We start from the raw sequence: 25,733 nt of genomic DNA, 5'->3' as shown, positions 1-25,733 counted from the left end.
TAGCTTACTGTTAGGCAGGAGTGAGTCTACAAGAACCCAACAGGGCTAGAATAGCGTTATATATATTTTTTTTTTGTTTGTTTGCTTGTGGCTGGGCTTGCTGGCACTAGTAGTGCAGCTAGTACCATATTGTGAGGAATTTGCAGGGAGACTTGTGAAAGTTATATTCAGCTCTTAGTGACACACACATCTCAAACACCTAAGTGGGACAATTTATTAGGGGTTTGATTGAATTAGGCACAGTCTAACGATTTTTTTTTTTTTAAACTTAAAGTGACTTAAAATCCAGTTCTTGTGTGCTGTTAGAAACTAGGCATACAAGAACCCAACCGACTTTCTTAGGCCTACAATAGCGTTATACATATATATGTATATATATATATATTTTTTTTTTTATTTATTTTTTTTTTTTTGTTGATTTGCTTGTGGCTGGCCTTGCTGGCACTAGTAGTGCAGCTAGTACCATATTGTGAGGAATTTGCAGAGAGACTTGGGAACGTTCTATTTAGCTCTTAGTGACACACACATCTCAAACACCTAAGTGGGACAATTTATTAGGGGTTTGATTGAATTAGACACAGTCTGACGATTTTTTTTTTTTTCAAAATTTAAAGTGACTTAAAATCCAGTTCTTGTGTGCTGTTAGAAACTAGGCAAACAAGAACCCAACCGACTTTCTTAGGCCTACAATAGCGTTTTATAATATATAGTTGATTTGCTTGTGGCTGGCCTTGCTGGCACTAGTAGTGCAGCTAGTACCATATTGTGAGGAATTCGCAATTTGGTAGAGCACTGTTGAGGCCAGAACAATGCGAACAGGTGATGTCGTGGATTGCGGACAATGCTTCTAGCCATTTGTCCACCAGTCAGTCTTCCACGCAGTCCACCCATGTCACCGAAATCAGCACTCCTCCAGCTCCTCCACCTCAGCCTCCTTCCCCCCAGTCTGCCCCCTCCCAGCAAAATTTGGCATTTGAACCGGCGTACTCTGAGGAACTGTTTTCTGGACCCTTCCCACAGTCACAAACCACTTGTCCGGTTGCTGCTGAGCTCTTTTCCGATGCCCAGGTTTTCCACCGGTCGCAGTCTGTGGGTGATGATGACATTGTTGACGTAGTGGAAGAAGTGTGTAAAGAGGTGTCGGACGATGAGGAGACACGGTTGTCAGACAGTGGTGAAGTTGTTGTTAGGGCAGGAAGTCCGAGGGGGGGAGCAGACTGAGGGATCGGAGGATGATGAGGTGACAGACCCAAGCTGGGTTGATAGGCCGGGTGAACACAGTGCTTCTGAGACGGAGGCGAGTCCTCGATGAGAACAGGTTGGAAGAGGCAGTGGTGGGGCCAGACGGAGAGGCAGGGCCAGAGCTGGTGCATCAGCGCCAAATTTTTCACGTGGTCAAGCTCCTGTGGTGAGGGCTAGATTTTCGGAAGTCTGGAGGTTCTTTATAGAAACACCGGATGACCATCGGACTGTGGTGTGCAACCTGTGCCACACCAAGATCAGCAGGGGTTCCACCACTATTAGCTTAACTACCACCAGTATGCGCAAACACCCCACTCAATGGCACCAAGCCCGTTCACCTCCGGCCGGGCACACCACTGCTCCTTCCCCTGTGTCATCTGCTGCCTCTGCTAGTCAGCCCCCCACCCAGGACCCCGGCCCAAACATCTCCCGTGCGAAAACGACATCTTTGCCTACACGATCCTCCACAGCATCCACCAATGTCTCCATGCGCAGCGTTCAGCTCTCCATACCCCAGACGCTGGAGCGCAAAAGGAAGTATAGTGCAACCCACCCACACGCCCAAGCCCTCAACGTCCACATCTCAAGATTACTTAGCCTGGAGATGCTGCCCTATAGGCTGGTAGAGACTGAGGCCTTTCGCAACCTCATGGCGGCGGCCGCCCCTCGGTGTTCGGTCCCCAGCCGCCACTACTTTTCCCGATGTGCCGTCCCAGCCCTGCACCAGCACGTGTCAGACAACATCATCCGTGCCCTGACCAACGCAGTTTCTGACAAGGTCCACCTGACCATGGACACGTGGATGAGTGCTGCTGGGCAGGGCCACTGTATATCGCTGACGGCACATTGGGTTAATTGGTGGAGGCTGGGACTGAGTCTGACCCTGGGGCTGGTCATATACTGCCGACGCTGAGGATTGCGGGGCCTACCTCGGTCCAGGTCTCTCAGGCCTACTATGCCTCCTCCCACCCCTCCTCCACCTCCTCCTCCGAATTATGATCCGTGGGCATGGCGACATCAGTCGGTAGCTCTAGGCACAGCAGCAGTGCCTTCGCTAAGCGACAGCAGGCGGTGGTCAAACTGCTGAGTCTAGGCAATAAAAGGCACAGCAGCAATAAAGGCCAAGAGCTATTACAGGGCATCACAGCGCAGACTGATCTGTGGCTGGCACCGCTGAACCTGAAGCCAGACATGGTTGTGTGTGACAACGGCCGTAACCTGGTGGCGGCTCTACAACTCGGCAGACTGACACATGTGCCATGCCTGGCCCATGCGTTAAATCTCATAGTTCAGCGTTTCCTCAAGACATACCCCAATCTGTCTGATTTGCTCACGAAGGTGCGTCACATCTGTGAGCATTTCAGGAAGTCCAGCACAGATGCTGCCACTCTCAGGGCAGCGCAGCGCCGCCTTCAACTGCCCGCTCACCGACTGATGTGCGACGTGCCCATGAGGTGGAATTCAACATAAACCATGTTATCCAGAGTTTACCAGCAGCGCAGAGCGATTGTAGACCGCCAGATGTCAACTTCCACCAGAACTGGTAGTCAGGTCAGTCAGCTTCCTCAAGTCTACAATGAGGAGTGGACGTGGATGTCTGATATCTGTCAGGTGCTGAGTAACTTTGAGGAGTCAACACAGATGGTCAGTGGCGATGCCGCCATCATCAGCTTCACCATCCCGCTGCTTGGCCTGTTGAAAAACACTCTGGTCAGCATGAAGGTGGAAGCTTTGCGTTTGTCACAAGAGACGGGGGAAGAAGATTCCCTTGTTGATAGCCAAAGCACCCTCAGGTCTGTTTCTCAGCGCATATCGGAGGAGGTGGAGGAGGATGAGCAGGAAGAGTAGGAGAATTTTGGCGAGACAGAAGAGGGGAGCATTGTTCAGTCCTTCACTGTTCAGTGTGTATGGGCAGAAGAAGAGGAGTTGGAGGAGGAGGAAATGGAGAGTCAGGCCAGTGAGGGGAGTGAATTCTTGCGCGTTGGTACTCTGGCGCATATGGCAGATTTCATGCTGGGCTGCCTATCCCGTGACCCTCGCGTTCAAAGAATTTATTCCAGCACCGATTACTGGGTATTCACTCTCCTGGACCCACGGTACAAGCAAAATCTTTCCACTCTCATCCCTGGAGAGGAAAGGAGTGTGAGAATGCATGAATACCAGCAGGCCCTGGTGCACAAGCTGAAACAGTATTTCTCTTCTAACAGCGCTAGCGGCAGAGGGCGTACTTCTGCGGGACAAGTAGCGAGGGAGAGTAGGCGAGCAGGCAGCTTGTCCAGTGCTGGCAGCGGTAGGCTTTACAAGGCCTTTGCCAGTTTTATGTCACCCCAGCAAGACACTGTCACCTGTCCCCAGTCTCGGCAGAGTAGGGCTGATCTTTACAGAAAGATGGTGAGGGAGTACGTAGCTGACCATACCATCGTCCTAAATGATCACACAGCTCCCTACAACTACTGGGTTTTAAAGCTGGACATGTGGCACGAACTGGCCCTGTACGCCTTGGAGGTTCTTGCCTGCCCTGCCGCTAGCGTGTTGTCTGAGCGGGTTTTCAGTGAAGCTGGTGGAATCATCACCGATAAGCGTACACGCCTGTCGACTGACAGTGCTGACAGGCTGATGGTTATCAAGATGAATAAAGCCTGGATTTCTCAGGATTTCCATTCTCCACCAGGTGAAGGAAGCTCAACCTGAATAATTTATGCACTCCTCCTTCTCCTCCTCTTTGTACACTAAAGCAGAGGAAACTGGCTATTTTTTGCTAGGGCCAACTGGCTCTAGCTATAGTACTCTATGTATTTAAGTTTTCTGGAGGGCCACCTACCCGGTCCTCTGTTTTAAACAATTTTTTGGAGTGCCACATACAGGCACTCAATCTATTTAATTTTTCTGAAGGGCCACCTACCTGCTCCTCTGGTTTGAAAACTTTTTTGGACTGCCACATACAGGCACTCAATCTATTTAATTTTTCTGGAGGACCACCTACCTGCTCCTCTGGTTTGAAAACTTATTTGGACTGCCACATACAGGCACTATCCAAATTAAATTGTCTCCATAGCAGCGTCCACACGTCGTCTTCTTAGCTGCCTCCACACGTTGTCTCCATTGCTACCTCCACACGTCATCTCCACAGCTGCCTCCAAAAGTCGTCCATATAGCTGCCTCCATACATCGTCCCCTTAGCAAACGGTGTCCGTCAGAATTTTGGGTTGTTTTCATGGCTTCCACATCAAACATGTTAACTTTGTCGCCAGCCTGCTGTGTTATCCACAAAATATACTTGCAAACTTTAATCATTTACCGATATTATTTCAGCGCTTCATGCGCATCTGTTTACATTCCCCTCACCTGCCATAACTCAAACTTATAAGAACACTACTACACTTGATCTTATACAAAAGGTTCTTAGAAGTGCTGTTTGGGGAGGAGCCGAGAGACAGGGGCTTGGACAGACGAAAGCTCGCCTGGCAGCGGACTGCCAGCTCCATCCCAAGATTAGGCAGCCTCAGAGGCATCCATGCATGCTGCCCCTGCTGTTTCCTGTCCATTTTGCCATCACAATCCTCCACAGCATCCACCAATGTCTCCATGCGCAACTTTCAACTCTCTATACCCCAGACGCTGGAGCGCGAGAGGATATATAGCACATTAACCCCCTTATCAAACGAGCTGTGTCAGGCATAATTTTCAGGTGTTTCACCAGATACATAATGGAACTCAGCGCATCTGTCGCTGCCATGCTGGAGACCTGAAGTTTCAATCATAGAAGCAATATGGATGCCCCATACTGTCACTCTTGATCATGGAAGTCGTCTCCATGGCTGCCTCCACATGTCGTCCCCTTATCAAACGAGCTGTGTCAGGCTCATTTTTCGGGTGTTTCACCAGATACGTTATGGAACTTGGTCACTATGTCGCCACCATGCTGTGTTATCAACTAAATATACCGTCAACCTTTTGTTCATATAGGAAATCATTTCAGCGCTTCTTGCTCACCTCCTTTGGTTCCTCTCTGCCACCCATTGGTTTGAAGCCTGAGTCCATTTAGGGTATGTCGCCATGACACTATCTAACCTGCCGCTGCTGCCGCTGCCTCTGCATGCCGTCTTCTATAGTGTCAGGGTCAATTATTGGATCTTTTAGATGCTATCTAGCCTCATTCGGTCACTCTGTCATGGCCATGCTGTTGCCCATAATTTTGGCATAATTAAGCAGCCTCAGAGGCATCCATGCATGCTGCCCCTGCTGCTTCCTGTCCATTTCCGTGGTGTTTCCATAATTTTCTGAGGTTTCCAGGTGTTTGGCCAAGCTTTCCTGTGCAGACCCTTGGACCCCTTGAAAAATGCTCGAGTCTCCCATTGACTTAAATGGTGTTCGTTATTCGAGTCGAGCACTCGAGCATCGAGAAAAGTTCATCTCGAATAACGAGCACCTGAGCATTTTAATGCTCGCTCATCTCTAGTCAGGACCCCATTACTGTCATTGGACTATCATCTGGTGAGTTAAATATGAGTCTACAAACTGATTTTGTGACAATTTGCATAATAATCTTTAAAACATAACAAATCTCAGCTTGTTATGCACCCCTATGCAAGATTTCAAGACAGCTAGATGAAGCATAACATTTAAGTGGCGGGCGGGCGTGCATAAATTAGGTAGCAGAGGAGCCAGGAGGCACGCAGGTGATTGGAGCTGAAGGGCCTCCGGCTCCTTTGTATGTTTTTATAGCCTTATTTTCTGGCTCTGAGGGAGGAAGCTGAAAACGGGTCTCTCATCCCCTTCAGGTAACGAGCATGCATTATAGGCTATACTGTAAATGAGAAACTGGTGGTAGATGTCCTGATAAAATTTTAAGGAATCTTCTAAAAATGGGTTATCTATATTTTGGGTTTTTTTCAAATTGTTGAGGTATTTATGGAGGCAGGCACCTATTTGCCTTCTTATTACAATTTAATAAGTAAAGTATAGGTTGTGGCAGTGAAAGGTTTGGGTATTGAATGCTAGTAGAGTAGAATTTAGCATAAATCTACATCACTTTACGTAAGTGGACAAGGTTTTATGTACTAAATTGTAATACTCTCTAGTGTAAGTGCACCCCGTCACTTGACCTGAGAGTAGGGGTTCGTCACAGTCAGTTTCACCAAAAAATATTATAATACCAATTGAATGGATGATGCTGTTTGATAAATACATGAGTTTGCTATACAGTTATGTTACTTGTTAACACAAAAGTGATGAATATCAGATTCTAAACTATAAAAAATTATTATTGAAATTTTACACTAATCCTCTAGGAACCATCAACAGGTCATATATTTTGGCTTTAATTAATACTACACAAGTGATTTAATTACTTTTACCAATAAATAAAACATGTTATTTCTCTATGGAACATCCACAAGACCTGACCTGTAGGAATTTAATTAGCATAGTATTGGGGAACACATGCAAAATACTGATTAAAAATTTCAAAATAATATTGCTTGGCATTAGCAAAAATCTGCATATGACTTAAAAATAAAAGTGACTAATAGTGATTCTTTGTTGCTTTTTCATTTGCAGAAGTTTTATTATTACTATTTTATTATTATTTCAGTAAACTATATAATGACTAGTGTATATTCAAATGGACAATGACACCAACTTTTCACTGAGTCACCATTTTCCCCAGGTAGAATATGAAATATCCTTTTTAGCTTTGCCTCTAATATTAAAAGTAGCTCATTAACCTTTTTTTTTTTAAAGAAGAAGCACTCTGGAATCGCCTCTTTTTACCTGAGATGAGTCACAATGAAAGGCATAGTTCTGTGTGCTACAGAAGCAGATTAGCAGGCTATTAAAGAGCTGGTCAGGAAATAGATCTTTAATAGAGATGAGCGAACATGCTCGTCCGAGCTTGATGCTCGGTCGAGCATAAGGGTACTCGAAACTGCTCGTTACTCGGACGAATACTTCGCCCGCTCGAGAAAATGGCAGCTCCCGCCGTTTTGCTTTTTGGCGGCCAGAAACAGAGCCAATCACAAGCCAGGAGACTCTGCACTCCACCCAGCATGACGTGGTACCCTTACACGTCGATAGCAGTGGTTGGCTGGCCAGATCAGGTGACCCTGGGATAGACTAGCCGCTGGCCGCGCTGCTCGGATCATTCTGTCTCTGGATGCCGCTAGGGAGAGAGCTGCTGCTGCTCAGGGAAAGCGTTAGGGTGTTCTATTAGCTTACTGTTAGGCAGGAGTGATTCTCAAAGAACCCAACAGCCCTTCTTAGGGCTACAATAACGTTCTACTTTTTTTATTTTAATTTGCATCTTTTACCATTTTGTGAGGAATTAGCAGGGGGACTTGCTACCGTTGTGTTTAGCTCTTAGTGGCACACATATCCATAGCAAAGACCGAAGTGGGAAAATTCAGTAGGGGTTGGATTTCTATTAGGCAATAACTCAGTGTCATCTCATCTGGCATAGTACTGTGCTTCCTTTGATACTTGGCTAGAAAATAGCCATAGGAGAATACAAACAGCTTCTTGAAGCCTACAGTAGCGTTCTATATATTTGATTTCTGGTTGATCTGCTGGTGGCTGTAGTTTCTGCAGTGCATGTACTTGCCAATTCTGAGCAATTTGTAGTGAGACTTGCGACCGCTGTGTTCTGCGCTTAGTGGCGCACATATCCATAGCAAAGGCTGAAGTGGCAAAATTCAGTAGGGGTTGGATTTCTATTAGGCAATAACTCAGTGTCATCTCATCTGGCATAGTACTGTGCTTCCTTTGATACTTGGCTAGAAAATAGCCATAGGAGAATACAAACAGCTTCTTGAAGCCTACAGTAGCGTTCTATATATTTGATTTCTGGTTGATCTGCTGGTGGCTGTAGTTTCTGCAGTGCATGTACTTGCCAATTCTGAGCAATTTGTAGTGAGACTTGCGACCGCTGTGTTCTGCGCTTAGTGGCGCACATATCCATAGCAAAGGCTGAAGTGGCAAAATTAAGTAGGGGTTGGATTTCTATTAGGCAATAACTCAGTGTCATCTCATCTGGCATAGTACTGTGCTTCCTTTGATACTTGGCTAGAAAATAGCCATAGGAGAATACAAACAGCTTCTTGAAGCCTACAGTAGCGTTCTATATATTTGATTTCTGGTTGATCTGCTGGTGGCTGTAGTTTCTGCAGTGCATGTACTTGCCAATTCTGAGCAATTTGTAGTGAGACTTGCGACCGCTGTGTTCTGCGCTTAGTGGCGCACATATCCATAGCAAAGGCCGAAGTGGCAAAATTCAGTAGGGGTTGGATTTCTATTAGGCAATAACTCAGTGTCATCTCATCTGGCATAGTACTGTGCTTCCTTTGATACTTGGCTAGAAAATAGCCATAGGAGAATACAAACAGCTTCTTGAAGCCTACAGTAGCGTTCTATATATTTGATTTCTGGTTGATCTGCTGGTGGCTGTAGTTTCTGCAGTGCATGTACTTGCCAATTCTGAGCAATTTGTAGTTGGACTTGCGACCGCTGTGTTCTGCGCTTAGTGGCGCACATATCCATAGCAAAGGCTGAAGTGGCAAAATTCAGTAGGGGTTGGATTTCTATTAGGCAATAACTCAGTGTCATCTCATCTGGCATAGTACTGTGCTTCCTTTGATACTTGGCTAGAAAATAGCCATAGGAGAATACAAACAGCTTCTTGAAGCCTACAGTAGCGTTCTATATATTTGATTTCTGGTTGATCTGCTGGTGGCTGTAGTTTCTGCAGTGCATGTACTTGCCAATTCTGAGCAATTTGTAGTGGGACTTGCGACCGCTGTGTTCTGCGCTTAGTGGCGCACATATCCATAGCAAAGGCTGAAGTGGCAAAATTCAGTAGGGGTTGGATTTCTATTAGGCAATAACTCAGTGTCATCTCATCTGGCATAGTACTGTGCTTCCTTTGATACTTGGCTAGAAAATAGCCATAGGAGAATACAAACAGCTTCTTGAAGCCTACAGTAGCGTTCTATATATTTGATTTCTGGTTGATCTGCTGGTGGCTGTAGTTTCTGCAGTGCATGTACTTGCCAATTCTGAGCAATTTGTAGTGAGACTTGCGACCGCTGTGTTCTGCGCTTAGTGGCGCACATATCCATAGCAAAGGCCGAAGTGGCAAAATTCAGTAGGGGTTGGATTTCTATTAGGCAATAACTCAGTGTCATCTCATCTGGCATAGTACTGTGCTTCCTTTGATACTTGGCTAGAAAATAGCCATAGGAGAATACAAACAGCTTCTTGAAGCCTACAGTAGCGTTCTATATATTTGATTTCTGGTTGATCTGCTGGTGGCTGTAGTTTCTGCAGTGCATGTACTTGCCAATTCTGAGCAATTTGTAGTGGGACTTGCGACCGCTGTGTTCTGCGCTTAGTGGCGCACATATCCATAGCAAAGGCCGAAGTGGCAAAATTCAGTAGGGGTTGGATTTCTATTAGGCAATAACTCAGTGTCATCTCATCTGGCATAGTACTGTGCTTCCTTTGATACTTGGCTAGAAAATAGCCATAGCAATAGGATAGCATTGTTTGGTTTTAAAAACTCAAAAAAAAAAAAAAAACACACAAAAAAAAAAAAAACACAAAAAAAAACAAAAAAAAGTAAAAAAAAAAATAAAGTTATAACTCTCATTTTAAAAATGTTTAACCCGAGGGCTAGGGGTAGAGGACGAGGGCGGGGACGTGGGCGTCCAACTACTGCAGGGGTCAGAGGCCGTGGTCCTGGGCGGGGTGAGACACCACCTGCTGATGAGGGAGCAGGGGAACGCCGCAGAGCTACACTCCCTAGGTTCATGTCTGAAGTTACTGGGACTCGTGGTAGAGCACTGTTGAGGCCAGAACAGTGCGAACAGGTGATGTCGTGGATTGCTGACAATGCTTCGAGCAATTTGTCCACCACCAGTCAGTCTTCCACGCAGTCCACCCATGTCACCGAAATCGCCACTCCTCCAGCTCCTGCACCTCAGCCTCCTCCCCCCCAGTCTGCCCCCTCCCAGGAAAATTTGGCATTTGAACCGGCATACTCTGAGGAACTGTTTTCTGGACCCTTCCCACAGTCACAAACCACTTGTCCGGTTGCTGCTGAGCAATTTTCCGATGCCCAGGTTTTCCACCAGTCACAGTCTGTGGGTGATGATGACCTTCTTGACGTAGTGGAAGTGTGTAAAGAGGTGTCCGACGATGAGGAGACACGGTTGTCAGACAGTGGGGAAGTTGTTGTCAGGGCAGGAAGTCCGAGGGGGGAGCAGACTGAGGGATCGGAGGATGATGAGGTGACAGACCCAAGCTGGGTTGAGAGGCCGGGTGAACACAGTGCTTCTGAGACGGAGGAGAGTCCTCGACCTGAACAGGTTGGAAGAGGCAGTGGTGGGGCCAGACGGAGAGGCAGGGCCAGAGCTGGTGCATCAGCGCCACTGTCAACTAGTGAAGCTCCCGTGGTGAGGGCTCTTGCGGCGAGGGCTAGATCTTCAGAAGTGTGGAGGTTCTTTAAGGAAACACCGGATGACCGACGGACTGTGGTGTGCAACATTTGCCAAACCAGGCTCAGCAGGGGTTCCACCACTACTAGCTTAACTACCACCAGTATGCGCAGGCATATGAATGCTAAGCACCCCACTCAGTGGCAACAAGCCCGTTCACCTCCGGCCGTGCACACCACTGCTCCTTCCCCTGTGTCAGCTGCTAGTCAGCCCCCTGCCCAGGACCCTGCCACAAAAACCCCATCGTCGCCTCCACGATCCTCCACAGCATCCACCAGCGTTCAGCTCTCCATACCCCAGACGCTGGAGCGGAAACGCAAATATAGTGCAACCCACCCGCACGCCCAAGCCCTTAATGTGCACATCTCCAGATTGCTTAGCCTGGAGATGCTGCCCTATAGGCTAGTAGAGACCGAGGCCTTTCGCAACCTCATGGCGGCGGCCGCCCCTCGGTATTCGGTCCCCAGCCGCCACTACTTTTCCCGATGTGCCGTCCCAGCCCTGCACCAGCACGTGTCAGACAACATCATCCGTGCCCTGACCAACGCCGTTTCTGACAAGGTCCACCTGACCACGGACACGTGGACGAGTGCTGCCGGGCAGGGCCACTATATATCGCTGACGGCACATTGGGTTAACTTGGTGGAGGCTGGGACCGAGTCTGACCCTGGGGCTGCTCATATACTGCCGACGCCGAGGATTGCGGGGCCTACCTCGGTCCAGGTGTTTCAGGCCTACTATGCCTCCTCCTCCTCCCACCCCTCCTCCACCTCCTCCTCCGAACTACCATCCGTGGGCACGGCGCCATCAGTCGGTAGCTCTAGGCACAGCAGCAGTGCCGTCGCTAAGCGACAGCAGGCGGTGCTCAAACTGCTGAGCCTAGGCGACAAAAGGCACACCGCCCAAGAGCTATTACAGGGCATCACGGCGCAGACTGATCTGTGGCTGGCACCGCTGAACCTCAAGCCGGGAATGGTTGTGTGTGACAACGGCCGTAACCTGGTGGCGGCTCTGCAACTCGGCAGACTGACACATGTGCCATGCCTGGCCCATGTGTTAAATCTGATAGTGCAGCGTTTCCTCAAGACATACCCCAATCTGTCTGATTTGCTCACGAAGGTGCGCCGCATCTGTGTGCATTTCAGGAAGTCCAGCCCAGATGCTGCCACTCTCAGGGCAGCGCAGCGCCGCCTCCAACTGCCCGCTCACCGACTGTTGTGCGACGTGCCCACGAGGTGGAATTCAACACTGACCATGTTATCCAGAGTTTACCAGCAGCGCAGAGCGATTGTAGACTGCCAGATGTCAACTTCCACCAGAACTGGTAGTCAGGTCAGTCAGCTTCCTCAAGTCTACAATGAGGAGTGGACGTGGATGTCTGATATCTGTCAGGTGCTGAGTAACTTTGAGGAGTCAACACAGATGGTCAGTGGCGATGCCGCCATCATCAGCCTCACCATCCCGCTGCTTGGCCTGTTGAAAAACTCTCTGGTCAGCATGAAGTCGGAAGCTTTGCGCTCGTCACAAGAGACGGGGGAAGAATATTCCCTTGTTGATAGCCAAAGCACCCTGAGGTCTGTTTCTCAGCGCATATCGGAGGAGGTGGAGGTGGAGGAGGATGAGGAGGAAGAGGAGGAGAATGTTGGCGAGACACAAGAGGGGACCATTGTTGAGTCCTTCACTGTTCAGCGTGTATGGGCAGAAGAAGAGGAGTTGGAGGAGTTGGAGGAGGAGGAAATGGACAGTCAGGCCAGTGAGGGGAGTGAATTCTTACGCGTTGGTACTCTGGCGCATATGGCAGATTTCATGCTAGGCTGCCTATCCCGTGACCCTCGCGTTCAAAGAATTTATTCCAGCACCGATTACTGGGTGTTCACTCTCCTGGACCCACGGTACAAGCAAAATCTTCCCACTCTCATCCCTGGAGAGGAAAGGAGTGTGAGAATGCATGAATACCAGCAGGCCCTGGTGCACAAGCTGAAACAGTATTTCCCTTCTGACAGCGCTAGCGGCAGAGTGCGTAGTTCTGCGGGACAAGTAGCGAGGGAGAGTAGGCGAGCAGGCAGCTTGTCCAGCACTGGCAAGGGTACGCTTTACAAGGCTTTTGCCAGCTTTATGTCACCCCAGCAAGACACTGTCACCTGTCCCCAGTCTCGGCAGAGTAGGGCTGATCTTTACAGAAAGATGGTGAGGGAGTACGTAGCTGACCATACCATCGTCCTAAATGATCACACAGCTCCCTACAACTACTGGGTTTCAAAGCTGGACATGTGGCACGAACTGGCGCTCTACGCCTTGGAGGTTCTTGCCTGCCCTGCCGCTAGCGTCTTGTCCGAGCGGGTTTTCAGTGCAGCTGGTGGCATCATCACCGATAAGCGTACACGCCTGTCGACTGACAGCGCTGACAGGCTGACGCTTATCAAGATGAATAAAGCATGGATTTCTCCTAATTTCCAATCTCCAGCAGGTGAAGGAAGCTCAACCTGAATAATTTATCCACTCCTCCTCCTCCTCCTCATTTTCCTCCTTCTCCTGCTCTTTGTACAGTAAAGCAGAGGAAACTGGCTATTTTTTGACAGGGCCCACTGGCTCTACCTATAGTACTTTATGCATTTAATTTTTCTGGAGGGCCACCTACCCGGTCCTCTGTTTGAAACAATTTTTGTGAGTGCCACATACAGGCACTCAATCTATTCCATTTTTCTGGAGGGCCACCTACCCGGTCCTCTGTTTTAAAAAATTTTTGGGACTGCCACATACAGGCACTCAATCTATTCCATTTTACTGCAGGGCCACCTACCTGCTCCTCTGGTTTGAACAATTTTTGGGACTGCCACATACAGGCACTCAATCTATTCCATTTTACTGCAGGGCCACCTACCTGCTCCTCTGGTTTGAACAATTTTTGGGACTGCCACATACAGGCACTCAATCTATTCCATTTTACTGGAGGGCCACCTACCTGCTCCTCTGGTTTGAAACATTTTTGGGACTGCCACATACAGGCACTCAATCTATTCCATTTTACTGCAGGGCCACCTACCTGCTCCTCTGGTTTGAACAATTTTTGGGACTGCCACATACAGGCACTCAATCTATTCCATTTTACTGGAGGGCCACCTACCTGCTCCTCTGGTTTGAAACATTTTTGGGACTGCCACATACAGGCACTCAATCTATTCCATTTTACTGCAGGGCCACCTACCTGCTCCTCTGGTTTGAACAATTTTTGGGACTGCCACATACAGGCACTCAATCTATTCCATTTTACTGCAGGGCCACCTACCTGCTCCTCTGGTTTGAACAATTTTTGGGACTGCCACATACAGGCACTCAATCTATTCCATTTTACTGCAGGGCCACCTACCTGCTCCTCTGGTTTGAACAATTTTTGGGACTGCCACATACAGGCACTCAATCTATTCCATTTTACTGCAGGGCCACCTACCTGCTCCTCTGGTTTGAACAATTTTTGGGACTGCCACATACAGGCACTCAATCTATTCCATTTTACTGGAGGGCCACCTACCTGCTCCTCTGGTTTGAAACATTTTTGGGACTGCCACATACAGGCACTCAATCTATCCCATTTTACTGGAGGGCCACCTACCTGCTCCTCTGGTTTGAAAAATGTTTGGGACTGCCACATACAGGCACTATCCAAATTAAATTGTCTCCATAGCAGCCTCCACACGTTGTCTCCATTGCTACCTCCAAAAGTCGTCCATATAGCTGCCTCCATACATCGTCCCTTTATCAAACGAGGTGTGTCAGGCAGAAATTTGGGTTGTTTTCATGGATTCCACATCAAAGTTGTTAACTTTGTCGCCACCCTGCTGTGTAATCCCCAAAATATACTGGCAAACTTTTACCATTTAGGGATATTATTTCAGCGCTTCTTGCGCATCTGTTTACATTCCCCTCACCCGGCATATCCTAAACTTATAAGAACGCTACTACACTTGATCTTATACAAAAGGTTCTTAGAAGTGCTGTTTGGGGAGTAGCCTAGAGACAGGGGCTTGGATTGGCGAAAGCTCGCCTGGCAGCGGAACGCCAGCTCCATGCGCATCATGCGCTTCTTGCGCATCTGTTTACATTCCCCTCACCCGCCATATCCCAAACTTATAAGAACGCTACTACACTTAACTTGGTGCAGGCTGGGACCGAGTCTGACCCTGGGGCTGGTCATATACTGCCGACGCAGAGAATTGCGGGGCCTACCTCGGTCCAGGTCTCAAAGGCCTACTATACCTCCTCCCACCCCTCCTCCACCTCCTCCTCCTCCGAATTACCATCCGTGGGCATGGCGCCATCAGTCGGTAGCTCTAGGCACAGCAGCAGTGCCGTCGCTAAGCGACAGCAGGCGGTGCTGAAACTGCTGAGCCTAGGCGATAAAAGGCACACCGCCCAAGAGCTATTACAGGGCATTCCACATCAAAGTTGTTAACTTTGTCGCCACCCTGCTGTGTAATCCCCAAAATATACTTGCAAACTTTTACCATTTAGGGATATTATTTCAGCGCTTCTTGCGCATCTGTTTACATTCCCCTCACCCGGCATATCCTAAACTTATAAGAACGCTACTACACTTGATCTTATACAAAAGGTTCTTAGAAGTGCTGTTTGGGGAGTAGCCTAGAGACAGGGGCTTGGATTGGCGAAAGCTCGCCTGGCAGCGGAGCGCCAGCTCCATGCCAAGATCCAACTAACATAGTTTTAACTGCAGCACCTTTAATCTACTACTAGTTCACTGCCTCCATACATCGTCCCCTTATCAAACGAGCTGTGTCAGGCAGAATTTTGGGTTGTTTTCATGGCTTCCATGTTAACTTTGTCGCCACCCTGCTGTGTAATCCACAAAATATACTGGCAAACTTTTATCATGTACCGATATTATTTGAGCGCTTCTTGCTCACCTCCTTTGGTTCCTCTCTGCCACCCATTGGTTTGAAGCCTGAGTCCATTTAGGGTATGTCGCCATGAAACTCTCTAGCCTGCTGCCGCTGCCTCTGCATGAAGTCCCCTATAGTGTCAGGGTCAATTATTGGATGTTTTAGATGCTATCTAGCTTCATTCTGTCACTCTGTCATGGCCATGCTGTTGCCCATAATTTTGGCATAATGGTGCGATTATGCAGCCTCAGAGGCATCCATGCATGCTGCCCCTGCTGTTTCCTGTCCATTTCCGTGGTGTTTCCATCCTTTTCTGAGGTTCCCAGGTGTTTGGCCAAGCTTCCCTGTGCAGAGCCTTGGTCCCCTTGAATAATGCTCGAGTCTCCCATTGACTTCAATGGGGTTCGTTATTCGAGACGAGCACTCGAGCATCGGGAAAAGTTCGTCTCGAATAACGAGTACCCGAGCATTTTAGTGTTCGCTCATCTCTAATCTTTAACCAAAATTAAATTAGATATTTAACTTTTTGTATGTAATTCCACAGCACAGAAGCATAGAACCACAATATTGATAAAGTAAAGGTAAATTTCTCATCTAAAATCTCATTAAGAAAGTAAATCTTCTCAGCTCATACTTTGGAATAATTTTTTTTACGTAAGTTTGTGAGTTTTAACGTAAAAGAAGAAATGAAGAGTATGTCATGCCCTACATGAGGTTGCTGGTAGTTTACTGGTGTCAAAACTGCTGACAGTGTGTCTTTAAATCAAATCAGAAATTGGTTTAGAGAAGTAAAAGACAAATAATTTACCATGCTATTTTATAAAAATATGAAATGCGTACTTACGAAGCAAGCTGGGTGTTGTTGACCAAATACTCCAATGGATAACTGCAGCTAAATTTGTAGAGAAGTCCAGGCAAGTAGCTAATAATTGTTGGAGGGTCTGGCGTGTCTATATATCCTGAAATATTTCCTATTTGTACCATTGATATATTACCATAGGCATTGACTCCAGGTACAGTTGACACCTGTAATAGAGTTAACCCCAAGTTAATTATGAAACACGTAAGTTGCCTTTAGCTGGGGTCACACAACTAATGTAGTTGTGTTCCCATTTTAATCAATTGACCATTTAGGATTTACATGATTCTAGACTATATAAAAAATAATAATCTTATTATAGACACTTTTGGTCAAATGAATCGAAACCAATTATGCCATGTGTAGATAATCCTGTATCCTTGTATCAAGTGAGCACTCATTTGAATATCAATTATCAGTGACCGCCAGAAACTTACCTGATACCTTTCAAGAGCCTAACTAATTGTAGCATAGAAACAAAACTTACAGATGAAAGAACCATAAAGAAGACATGTCCCCAGAATCCACCCCCCTCAAACCAACAATTTCTTCTAGTAAAGGGTTACAGTCATCCTCCTATCACCTGAAATGAGCTGCCAGTGAGACACTGTACCTTAATTACAGCAATTTTTCTGATAAGCAAATTAGCCTTCTTGACTCTTATCTTGTGGGTTTGACTCTTCTCCTCTCCCAGGATGCCAGTGAACCCCCCCACCATTATTATGGCTGATAGCTTGGTGTCTCTTCAAATCACTGCCCTGCCTCCTTGTACTTAGAGGCTGTCTGCCAATCTTCAACTACAGACATATAAAGCTCTATTTACTTATAGGAAATATTGTGTAATTTTTTTACATTTGCAAAATGCACCCCCTGTATGTATCTAATCACATGAAATCACAACATGTCTCCATAAAAGCATGGAGAAGAGTAAAAGTCTATGGAGGCTACTGTTTTTTCATGTGATCAGATACACACATTGGGTATATTTTGCAAATGTAAAGGTTATATAAAACCTTAAATGACATAACCATTGTCACATGACATGAACTTCTGAAGAGTAAGCAGGTATAAGGCATGGGGAAAAGTACATGGGAGGTGCCAGACCTGATGCCAGGTAATATAACATAAAGTAAATTTATGGAGATGAACATTTTTAGCTAAAAGAATAGTGCCAGTTAGTTACTAAGGCCCTTTAGGAACCTGTCACTATCTGTATGAGTGTGCAGAAACCTTTATTTCTCAGTTGTTTTTATTCACAACAGGAAGACAGTAAGGGGATGTATTATTGTTGTTACATCAGTTTCTTGTCTAGCACCAAAAACAAAGGAAATAAACCAACAAACATATATGGATTATATCATTCTTTATGCATCAATGTTAAAAACATGATATCAAAATGACAACATACACTAAATAGATGGCATAATATACATATATATACAATAGATAATCTCTAGACTGATCATAGTATAGAGGCAATGTATACTTATACCCTCACAGCAAAAGTATATTGCACAGGTCCAAAGAAAAAATAAAACCCAAAACAAAGGAAAAAATACAAGCCAACTATATGATTATATACACACCAGGACACACTATACCCGAAACCTGTTTCGCATCTGCTGCATCTGGGATATACCCAAAGTACCTGCTATAATATCACATTTACTTCACACTACCTAAGTGGTGTGCATGCCTAATTATACAAAACCTAAAGTATATAGTGGACATAGACTAATGTATGCCGACTCCCACATCATCAACTATGCATCCATACTTGCTTGGCTGGAACCAGAAGTGACGCCCAGGATACATAGGGAGATGGGTCACTACTCTGGTCTTCGGACACCAGGAAACTTAGCGCATGCACTCAAGTGTTGTATGTATCTGATATACAAAAGGGCTCATAAGTCATTCTTAGAAACTGGAGTAAAATTCTGCCTAAAGTTAAATCTGCCCCTAAGTATCTACATGTACATGTAGGCTTACGAGTACTTATCTCAAGGGATTACTTAATTAATTTTAATTTCCATTCTCATATATATATTTTGAAAATTTGTATCTAATGTGTTTAATAATGTCAGATAAAGAAGGGTCAAGGTGCCCAATTAATCAAATTGTAATTTACTTTTACTTACCCTTTCCCTTCATTTCAGTCCTCAGCCTCTTTTTATTAAAAAAGAGCCACGGAAAATAAAAAGAAATCCTAAAAAATAAAACAAATATTTTAAAATCCATGTTTTTTCTCTTGATCACAACTCAAGTTTTATGTTTTCTTTTTCTTTTACGAATTCATATTTCAGTTTAATTCACTACAATTTGAGATTTGTAATGGGTGCTTATAACTTGTTATTAAGCTTTTCATTGTGCAGAAGAAAAATAATGTGACATTAAATCTTAAGTGATATCTTAAGTTTCTTCATTGCAACTGATAGAATTGTTGTTATTAGAAAAAACTTCCGTAGCTAATATATTCAAGAAAGAGAAATATTGATTTTTTTTGTCATATTCATTAATAAAAAGTCAATGGTAGCTGCAGAGAAATTAAGCACTCAAGTTGTAAAAGAAAAAAGTTGGATCAAGAAGAACAATCATATGGACTTAAAAATATTTGTTGTTATCCATGAACATTTAATTTATATAACTTTGTAATTATCAGAACAAAAATTGAACTCACAATTTTTCATAAGAGATATCACCAGTTCTTCCTTTTAAATAAAGAAAAAAGAGATTGCTGGAACCTTGTAGATAATGATATGGTCACATGCATCTATGTGGCAACTATGCACAACTAAATGGGTTTCATCAAATATATTTACCGTAGTCACTAGCCCAGATAGTGTGATCAGTTGAGTTACATGCAATATTATATTTTCACATTGCCTTTGGGAATGTTTAAAATATACTGGCTCTGAAAGCATTTGAATGTCATTGCACTACTAAGACTGCTGCTACAGTCAAAAATATATAACTGTCAATTCCAACAAGATAATGAACATATCACACAATTGCTTGTTTAATACCTACTTTAATTTTGTTTAATCCAGTATATAAAAGTACGGTATACCTGGCTCCCTGCCAGTGAAAAAGATCAGGTTGTGAAGTTGCCAATACACCTCTCCCATCTCCCCCTTCTTTGGGCTACTAAAGTTGGTCCAAACATTATCCTGACAAATACTGAAATTGTGTGAATACATTGCTCTCTTAAATGAAGTTTTGAAGTTCATATGATATATACATACAATTAAATAATTTTAATCTCAAATAGTGGTGAGCACACCCAAACATGCATTGGTTAGGTCCATCCCAAACATTGCAGATTCAGGTCCTCAAAACTGAACTTCAGCCAGAAGTTCAGTTTCTGCATTCGACTAACCTCCATCTAACCCCCACGTTAATGCTCATTATCTGTACCATCTGGTTCACATGATTTATTATTTTTGGAATTTTTTATCACTGACAGTTAATGGGGGGTGGAGAAGAAAGTGTAACCTTTTTTCCTTATGCATGTAATACCCTCCATGAGCCCTTAATGATGCAGCTATTTGGTAGCTCAAGGCTCAGCCGCATTTTTTGTAATCTGACATGTCACTTTTTATATGAAGTTTTTAACACTTGAAATTACCAAGGGGATTTTGAGATTGTGTTTTCATCACGAGTTGGTGGTCAGCACAGGTATTTAAGAAGTGTCTGCACCACAATTGTGTCGCACCCAACCATTTTATGGCCCAGCTGCACTAGGCATTAAGCTACACAAATTAAGGGGTGTTCTGGTACTCGGACCGCACGCCAGATTTATCATGCAAAGTCTGTCACACGCCCTATGTTAAAGGTGCACCAAAAAAGGGTGGTGAACTCTGTCAGGCCAGTGCAGAGAGCCCCAGATTCATGAAGAATGTGCGCTACAAATCATGAATCTACATTTAGGGCAGGTTGCACTGTTCTTAGTAAATGTGCCCCAGGGTGTCAGCCAATGCATCAGTATATGCTGACAAGCAATTGAAGGGTTGCTTATTCATATCCCATAGTGGAAAAAGTAAAAATGGTTTACAAAAATGAAAAAAAAAGTTTATAAATTAAAATAAACTAATAAATGAATCAAAAAGCCCCAAATCTCAAAACACTGTTACATATTACACTTACCCTATATACTTGTGTATAAGCTGAGTTTTTCAGCATTTTCAGAGTTTTTCTGTATTTCTTCTCTTTCTTCTCTAGCTGGCAGAGTCAAGTTCATGCGATCTGACGTCATCAGCAGTGACACCGCCGGATCCTAGCGTGTGGCGGTCGGCAGATTGCAAGGACGTGACTCTGCCAGCTATTACAGCAAATAGAAGAAAGAATAGGAGCTGTGCTGAGGATCAGGAGCCTTGCTGAGCATCGGGGGTGAGTGAGTATTAAGTTTATTTTTTTTTATGTGCTTGACATACAGGGAGCTGGCTGGCTGTATACTACAGGGAGCCGGCTGGCTGTATACTATGTGGGGCTGGCTATATACTAGAGGGGGCTGGCTGTATACTGCAGGGGGCTGGCTGTATACTACAGGGGGCTGGCTGGCTGTATACTACATGGGGCTGTCTCTATACTACATGGGGCTGGCTGGCTGTATACTACATGGGGGCTGGCTGGCTGTATACTACACCCTCCGCTTATACTCGAGTCCATAGGTTTTCACAGTTTTTGGTGGCAAAATTAGGGGTCTCAGCTTTTAAAATCATCATACAAATCCCACATATGTTGTATTGCCACATCCGCAATGACCCGTACAATATACAAAATCATTATTAAAACTTCTCACTGAACGGCGTAAATTTTTTTTTTAAATAAAAACACCAAAAATTATAATTTTTACCTATTTTGTTGTACATAAAATACAATAAAACTGACTAAAAAAAACGTATCAATATAAAAATGGTACTGTTGTAGAGCACAAACATGTCCTGCAAAAAACAAGCTCTCATCTATCTATATAGACAAAAAATTAAAAGAGTTATGCTATTTGGAAAACGGTGATGCAAAAATTATAGATTTTTTGCCCACATTAGGTTTTATTGTACAAAATTATTAAAACAAATATAGAAAATATAGAAATTTAGTATTGTGGTAATCGTACTGAGCCATTGAATAAATCTAACATGTTACTATAATATAGTATATTAGAATATAGAATATAGAAAAAAAGTTTAAAAAAAAAGTAAAAAAAATAGTTACAGCGAAAAACAGTTACACAAAAAAGTAAATAAATTTTCAACAATAGGGTATAGCCACCCCAAAAGTAGTAGCACTGAAAAATGCATCTGATTCTGCAAATAATAAGCCCTCACATGGCAACATTAATGGAAAAACAAATACTTTATAGCTCAAACATTGCGCCATGAACCAATTAAAAACCATTCGATTCTATAGGGCAGTGGTGGCGAACTTATGGCACGGGTGCCAGAGGTGGCACTCAGAGCCCTCTCTATGGGCACCTGCACCATCACCCCAACAGAGTTCGCCAGACAGGACTCAAGGCCTCTTACAGTCCCAGGCAGCCCAGGACCCCAGAAGGAAGCTACAATTATAATCCAAACTTCTACTGCTTCTTTCTACTGTATTGGTGTCCTCAGGTGCCTATACAATTTAAACATATGACAGTGCAGGGAGTAATAAGTTACTGCTTAAATTGTCGCATCGGCACTTTGCGAAAAATATGTGGGTTTTGGTTGTAGTTTGGGCACTCAGTGTCTAAAAGGTTTGCCATCACTGCTATAGGGCAAAACTGGCTGCTGCAGGGTCCTCCTCCCCTCCCCTTTCTAAATTTCACCTCCATTTTGTTTTAATTACTAAGAAGATCTCAGAGTTAATAATCATCCTAAAAGCTGTTTCTGGTAATTTGAGGGATGCAGAAAACCAATGTTTCACAAGACTTCAAAATAAATTATCAATACATTTAAAAACTTATGGCAAATAAGACACCTTTCTTTTTTCAGCTGAGGATGAGAAAATATGAGGAAAACTCACTGGTCTACTGATCTATACAGTTTAGGTCAACAATTTAACTTTAACAAAAATTACGGCGGACCGAGCTTACAGTGGTCCGACGTATTCAGGAAAGCTTGATCCGGCATTCTGAGGGTATGGCACTGAAGGTTCCGCTAAAGCTAGCAGTTTAACACTTCTACATCTGGGGTAGTGATAGGAGCTGCTTCCTTTAGTAAGCAGCTCCTAGAGTATTTTTTTAGGGTCACAGGTCCTCTTTAAGACTAGTATAAGGAAGAGGAAAAATCCTTTGGCTTGAGTAATACTTACTGTTAACGTAAATCAGATCACCAAGCTGCTTTCCTTGGCTATATGTTAAAAGTTCATTTTATAAGGAAGAAGCCCATGTATAACAAATATAAGATTATCAGTCACAACATCTGGATCTATGAGTAAGTGCCCCTGATTTATAATGCTTTATTTTGATGGTAGATTTTCTTTAAAAGGAACCTGTTATTGAGAACAGGCTCAATAAACCTTAAACACCGCTCCCCAATGTGCCTTTGTTAAAAAGATCTTAAATCTGCCAGTAAAAGTGTTCTTCAAGTATTACCTGCCTTTGTCTATGTTGGCCCCACCCACTGGCATGTAGCCCTGCTCACCACCACTTGGACAAGAAATTATGAAAATATCTCAGTTCCCACACAGTGCTCAATGCTAAATTCACCATGCAAGTGAGAGGGCCAGAATTCTGTTAAGGAGAACTTCCTGTCTGGTCAGGCCAAGATTTGAAGAAACCCAGAGCTGTCAGTCAAAAGAAGGAGTCATGAGTCACTGGCAGACTGGGAGAAAATGTGACTCTTCTCTTAAGAAGTTGACTTATGTCTACTCATTTGCAATTACTCATCTCATGGGGTTTCAGCAGAAGTTTATCCGGATAGCCTTTCCTGGTGATAATAAATTCCCTAAAAGACTGGCCAATGAGGTTCTTAGGCTCACCAATTTAAGATCAGTCGTTTTTTGCTCCCACCCCCTGGCTTGTAATGTCACTGAAAGAGGATTGTTTGCATGCTAATGAGGCTGATCCCTTAGGTACATTTTTTCTTATGAAACTTCATAACTTCAAACAGGGGAGTTTGATTTTTGTACAATTGCCTTCAATTAACAAATCAAGGATTATGTCTATGTTACATAGAAATATATGATTTTCTTTTGTTTGAGTTTCACTCCAAGATGTAGAACATAACCCTTCTCGCAATACTAATTCCTGATCCTTTTAATCCTGCTTCCAGGATGAACTGCCTGGTCAAGTGTCAATAGCTGCACATACTGCACAATGTAAATAAATTGTGCAATGGCTCCTTTGAATTGAGTACCATGTTGATTCCCCCTCTCGAAAGCTGAAAGTATCTAATAGAAGTTTTATTACAGGCATGTCTGTCCCTAACGGTAATTTTAAGTAGTTATTTATGGCCAAAATTTAGGATCTACTACCAACATTTATGGAAGGATATCCAAAATATTTGAATCAAATTATACAGATTAACATTAATGGTACCACGACTTTGCAGAAAATATTAAAAATGCCTTAAAAATATCCCTCTCATAATTTTGGCATTTGGCAAATAATAAATAAATCATTTTGATAAATATACTTGCCCTAATAAATGACCATAAGGTTTCTTCTGATTTTCTGTCAGAAAAAAACATCCAAGTGTTTATATTTTGGAATACATATATATACACTTAGAATGTCGAAAAAACGGATGGGTGCTTTATTAGCCCAAGGACAACGTTTCAGACCCTGTGCCGGATCCTTTTTCAAGAAAAAGGATCCGGCACAGGGTCTGAAATGTTGCACTTGGGCTAATAAAGCACCCATTAGTTTTTTCCACATTCAATTTGGAGTGCAGTCTCATTATTTCTTTGGAGTACAATTGCCTGGTGTGTCAAGAGCAGTTTTATGGGGTTTGCACCCACAAAGTTTTTTTTGCTATTGCTTTGGTGCAGCTGGATTTCTAATGCTTTTTATATATATGTATACATATATGGACATGTATGTGCATTATGGGTGACATTTATCATCAGGCCGGCTATTTAGGACAGTTCCATCACTGCATTGGAGCTCGCTGCCCAGACACTGCTGACAGATAAAGGGCCAAAACAGCAAAATGATTTTAATAACTGTAGTACAAACGCCAGGAGGATTATGCATTTTCAGTCATGAATCTAGCTTTACATAGCATTACAGTAGCCTTGGTTCTGTGTTTATATCAGATTTTTGAGTGACATAAAAAGGACAGTGTGATTTTTTTAGCACTAAAAAGCCACAAAAGACCCCCAACCCCAATTCGAAACAACAAAAAAATCTGTTGTTACATAAATGTCCCTTTTATGTATCTATGTAAATTATGCATGACAGAATTTATCTTTAATTATTTGGAGGCTGCAGTAGAGGAAACGTTACTGTGCTGGAGAAAATTTAATAAGAGGCAGAGGAGATAGACTTTCTTCAGTTTAGCACAAAACGACAACATTACATAATGTAATAATTAATTGTCACAATTCTCCCTGAATGCACTGTATTTTTGTAATTAAAATGCTCAAGAAATATAATAGCTTATATAACGAACTTATTGAAAAAAATGTATTGCTTACCACTAGGTTATTTGCACACGATTCCAAGGTGCTCAAGTTGATGGTAAAAATAACCACAGCAGGGAAGGTATTGTTGTTTATGAAGCCTCTACAATGAGCGTCTCCATGTTTCCCATTAAGTGATAAGTCTGTTTCCGAATAGCCAGAAAAAAGAACTGTACAAAAATTTATCTTCATTGTAATTGTCTGCACACCGCAGTAGACACTGATATCTCTTTCAGCTGAAAAAAACAAAACAGCAAATTATATGCTGAAGATTTTAAAACTGATACATATCTTACTCTTAACCCATAAGCATGACCTCAGTCCCTTAAACAATTTAAGAAAGATGGAAAAATTAGAAAGTAAACAATATATTTGATAGATACAACTGTATGTACTATGTATTACTCATCTAGAAAAGTGCCATCCCATGGCAGAGAAGGTATTTCTGTTTGGCAAAGAGGTGAATATGCCATTTTTAGTTTTCTATTGATCATGATCATGGAAAGCTAAGGGTTTGCCATGGCAATGCTCTTCACATATGCCTTCTACAGGTGTATTTTAAACCCAGCAAGAGGGATAGGATGATTGTCAGTGTTATGGAAGTGAATAAGGGAATCATTATTCAAGTCAACTGGTGGAGCAAAG

General features: G+C 43.8%; 1 protein-coding gene across 1 annotated transcript in view; it reads right to left on the bottom strand.

Moving 5' to 3' along the window:
* The window catches only part of ZPLD1 (zona pellucida like domain containing 1), a 120,257-nt gene that overhangs the window by 34,577 nt on the left and 59,947 nt on the right, over window positions 1-25,733 (bottom strand). The window contains exons 3-4 of the mRNA XM_072133067.1: window positions 25,104-25,324; window positions 16,470-16,651 (exon numbers count right to left, since the gene is read on the bottom strand). Of these exons, the coding sequence (XP_071989168.1) occupies window positions 16,470-16,651; window positions 25,104-25,324 (403 nt within the window). The remainder of the gene's footprint in view (window positions 1-16,469; window positions 16,652-25,103; window positions 25,325-25,733) is intronic.

The sequence above is a fragment of the Engystomops pustulosus genome, chromosome 2 (assembly GCF_040894005.1).
Source record: "Engystomops pustulosus chromosome 2, aEngPut4.maternal, whole genome shotgun sequence".
Classification (NCBI taxonomy): domain Eukaryota; kingdom Metazoa; phylum Chordata; class Amphibia; order Anura; family Leptodactylidae; genus Engystomops; species Engystomops pustulosus.
Note: the sequence above shows the minus strand (reverse complement) of the source record. Positions and strands in the feature narration are given on the sequence as shown.